Source organism: Theropithecus gelada, chromosome 2, assembly GCF_003255815.1.
Source record: "Theropithecus gelada isolate Dixy chromosome 2, Tgel_1.0, whole genome shotgun sequence".
NCBI lineage: Eukaryota > Metazoa > Chordata > Mammalia > Primates > Cercopithecidae > Theropithecus > Theropithecus gelada.
Window position 1 is genome coordinate 88,412,002 of NC_037669.1, and position 4,511 is coordinate 88,416,512.

Consider the following 4,511-nt stretch of genomic DNA (forward strand, 5'->3'; position numbering starts at 1 on the left):
ATACCCAAAAGAATTGAACAGGTGTTCAAATACTTATACAAGAATGTTCACAGCAGCACTGTTCACAATCACTAAAGAGTGAAAACAGCTCAAATGCCCATCAACTGATGAATATATAAACAAAATGTAGTACATCTGTACAGTAGACTATTATTCAGCCATAAAAAGGAACAAAGTACTGATACATGGTACAACATGGATTACCCTTGAAAACGTTAGGCCTAGTGAAGGAAGCCAGACACAAAAGGCCCTATATTGTATGATTCCATTTACATGAAATGTCTTTTATAGGCAAATCCATGGAGGCTAAAAGCAGATTAGTGAGTGCCAGGGACTAGGGTGGGAAAAAGTAATGGGGAATGACTACTTAATGGGTACAGGGTTTCTTTTTGAAATTAGATAAAATTAGAAGCTGTAATTTTAAAATGGTTAAAATGATCAATTTTATGTTACATGATTACTTTAATTTAAAAAGATACACAGAAACACATTAAAAACAGTATTATGTATTTTTTAGGTATATGGATGTAGTGTGTTTATAAATGCATAATTAAAAACAAGAAAGATAAACGCGTAGCTAGTTGTCCAGGATACCCTCCAAACTGGAACCAGTAATAATGCAGAGGAGGAAACATTGATCGCCAAGGTAAATTTTGAAATGCACAAATTTTTACAAGAATATATTTTACATGTTTAATTAAAAGTAAGTTATTTTATTAGAAAATTTACATCAGTATATACATGGTATAAAGTCTGAAAGTAGCTCTGGGGAAAAATTTCATGGGAAATTCCCTTTCCACCTTATATGTGTCTGCATATTGAAATTTTGGCAACAGACATGTACTACATTTATAATCAGAAAAAATATATATCAAGCAAGAAGAAAAGAACAGGAAGCTGGAGAAGAAGTAGTGAGGAAATAGAGACCGAGGACCATGCTCTGTGAAAACTTAGTAAGACTCAGAGAGTTTGTCTTATCCCCACCCCCATCTGCTGCCACTTTCAACTGCAAAACTGTGAACTCTGGCAGGATTTTCCAGGGACAGCCAAGAAGATAGCAAAGTTACGGTATTATGGCAACTCCCAACCAGGCCAAAATAGGGGAGAAATGGTGGAGTGTGGCATCTTGACCATGGCAACCTGGCCTGGATGGGCTGAGCCCCCAGAACACTGGCCACTAAGTGATCCCTTCTGTAGGGGTGGATGCCTGACGCCGGGACTGACAAAGTGAAGGCCCTTGAGATGGCTGGTTCCAGCACTTTGCTCACCCAGATTGGCAATCATTAAGGGAAGCAATAGGATCCACTATTTTGAGGACTTTAAACATGCTTGGTTTACCAAGGTTGCTTGGTTCACAGTGGGGCCAGAACCCGTAAGACACCCAGATGAGCAGTGCCATAGCAATGATATGAGGCAGCAGGATCCTCAAAAACATATAAACAGAAGCCATGGACAGTGTGTGGCCCTACAAGCTGTGGGCACCCAGCAAACCTTTCCTGCAGGAAAATGGATAATGAAATGCATGCTAAAGCCAGAGCCAAAATGGCCTCCCAGATCTCAAAGGACTCCCAGCATCTCTGAATCACCTGAGTGTGCAGTTCCAGTGCTAATTCTGAATCCTAGAAGCACAGCTTTTTGTGAGCTCCCAGGAGATCTGCTTGCACAACTGCATTCTTACAGTGAAGCAGGACAGATCCAGGTTTTGTGGCACCTAAAACATATGATTTAGAAAGCCTACTTTTTAAGAAAAGCACACAAAATTACAGATGTCAAATTAGTATTTATTTAAGACGAGAAAAGAAATTACAACAAATTACACATTTTTTAAGTTGATAAACACGTCAAACATAACATAATATTTATATGAATTAACTGCCCCACCTCTATATTTTTCTACATTTCAGCTGCATAATCTTTTAATGTTTCTTCATAGGATGATTTTACAACCACATTGTCTACAGAAACATTCTTACGATTGACATTTGGTATGCATAAAGCATGTGATTTTTCACACTGACTTCCACATTGTTTACAGTAGCTGGAATTTCATGAAATTCCCACCAAGAAAAGAAATAAGCATGAAATATTTAAAATTGTATCGTTGCATTGTCAAGTATATTCCTGACAAGAGAGAACTTCAATTTTAATCAGGCATCAATGAGACTTGAATCTTCCACTTACAGTTTTACACATCTAATAACAGGAAGAATTTTCTACAGACTGGCTTCTGGTTCCATATTTTTCACACTTACTTTTCCTCCCCTGCCCAAATACTTTTGGTGCCAGCATGGAAGACACATTCTTATCAGGATAGCAGCGCTTCTGTTCCTGCATCTTCACACCATGAGCAAGGTGAATGAACACAGCAACAGCAGAATGGCTAGCAAGGATTTATGTGTTCCCAAGGGTGACTGCGAACCACATAAATCTATGCTGTTAAACTGAGTCTATCCCAACTCAGACTTTCCTTAGTCTCATTGCAAAAGAGGCTGCCATTCCACACTACTCGACAGGAGGTGAGTGACAGAGGGAGTAAGAGGGAAGAGAAACAGAGGTCCTCTCCAATTGCCGCTGAAATATCTTGCTTTCACAGATTTTACCCCAAAATATACAGCTCTGTAAACGCGTTCCTCGGGCCCGGACAGGTGCCCTGACACTTAAGCTTCAGGAAATCTATTCTGGCTATGAGTAGGCTTAAAGTAAAACTCCTTACTTGTAGGTAAGCTGCATGACTCTTCACTGTCATCAGGAGGAATAGGAATGCCACTGGGGCTGGGAAATTAACTGAAGTCAAGAGATAATGGTACGCTCCCACAGTGGTGGGAATCAATAAAGCAAAAGAGATACAAGCAAGAGAAGAGGAGAGAGAGATGTGGTTAAAATGTGCGCAGACAGGACCTAATGAGGTGGAGTCTGGTGTACAGGTGGGCGGAGTCCAATGATGGAGGTGTGACTAACAGTTGAGGGTGGGGCTAAAGACTAGGGTGGCCTAAATAATAGATAAGTGGACCCTAAGGACCAAGGCCATGGACACGCAAAATGTGAGTAAGGCCCTTGCAGGAGGGACTTGCCTGATGGGTAATGAACAGTGTCTAAAGGCGGGAGGGGAATTGGAAACAAGATGGATGGGCCCTAGAAACAAGAAGTCAGGGGCACCTGGGCCAGGCCTTCTTTCCTCCCAAGATCAGAGGTGGGGATAGGAACAGGAGAGGAGGGTCCCCCATTGAGCCTCTCCCTGTTTTTCCTTCCCCCCAATCAGTTAGAGAAGACAGCCATAAAGATTCAGTCATGGTGGCGTGGCAACATGGTGCGCCGGACGTTACTGCATGCAGCACTCAGAGCCTGGGTCATCCAGTGCTGGTGGAGGTCCATGCAGGCCAAGATGTTGGAGCAAAGACGGCGCCTGGCACTAAGACTCTATACCTGCCAGGAGTGGGCAGTGGTGAAGGTGCAGGCACAGGTTCGAATGTGGCAGGCCCGCAGGCGGTTCCTCCAGGCACGCCAAGCAGCCTGCATCATCCAGTCTCACTGGCGCTGGCATGCCAGCCAAACCCGAGGCCTGATCCGGGGCCACTATGAGGTCAGAGCCAGCCGGCTGGAGCTTGACATCGAAATCCTCATGACCTAGGGCGCTGACAGAGCCAAGGAGGCTGGATCTCTCTTCCAATAAAGACCTTTACTGACCACACACTTGCTCTTTGGAGATTAGACTCATGGAGGAGGGTTCAGCCCCTAACTTTTCTGCCTTCCCCCCAGAAAGATTCCCTGGTATGTTCTAGAGCCCCTGTCCTCAGGTCACCAACCCTAGGCCCCTGTTCCTAACAGCATACCTGGCATCCAAGAGAGACCCCAGGGCCCAGGTCAAGCACTGATGATGATTGCCTGATTTTGGCCCCTTCCACAGTGGGAGTAGGCATTGGGCTTTAGTTTCCTGCAGCCCCTGTCCAGGCATCTCCATTCAGATCAGAAGATCAGAGAATCTGGCTGCAGCCAGGGCCAGCTGGGAAGGCCAGGATTCCACAGGCCTGTGATTGGCAGGACCCTCAGGGTCGGCAGAGTGCTTGGCAGGGAGCCAGGAGGACATGGCACTTCAGCTGGCAACAGCAGGACAGACGCTCTGCCTTATGGTGGGGGAGGCAGTGGGGGATCAGCCAGCCAGAGCCAGCCCCTGGGGAAGCCAGAGCAGGAGCTGAAGGTAGCAGCTGTGCCTACTGCCTCCCCACCCTGGGGCTGAACAACGAGACTTCCCTCCCCTCTGCTGGGCACTTCCTGGGAGAACCAGGCATGGGATCTGGGAGGGGAGAGGGACTCGGGGGGTGTGGGGAGATGGTGGTGGGGGTGGCATGGGGGTAGGTAAACAACTAGGGGTAGGCAGGGGAAAGGGCTGTCCCTCTGCCAGTGCAGGTCATTGGGCACACAGCCTCTAAATCCTACCACGTCCTCAGAAGCAGCTGTGCTCCTCGTCCACCCCCATGTCCCCTCTCCGGCCTACCCCCAGGCTGCCTCATCCT

At 46.2% G+C, this 4,511-nt stretch overlaps 1 protein-coding gene across 1 annotated transcript; it reads left to right on the forward strand.

Annotated features, from left to right (window-relative positions):
* Window positions 1–3,259: 3,259 nt before the first annotated feature.
* Window positions 3,260–3,690, forward strand: IQCF6 (IQ motif containing F6). The gene has a single exon (XM_025377802.1). The coding sequence runs from the start codon at window positions 3,305–3,307 to the stop codon at window positions 3,626–3,628; it is 324 nt and encodes a 107-aa protein (XP_025233587.1). The 5' UTR covers window positions 3,260–3,304; the 3' UTR covers window positions 3,629–3,690.
* Window positions 3,691–4,511: the final 821 nt, after the last annotated feature.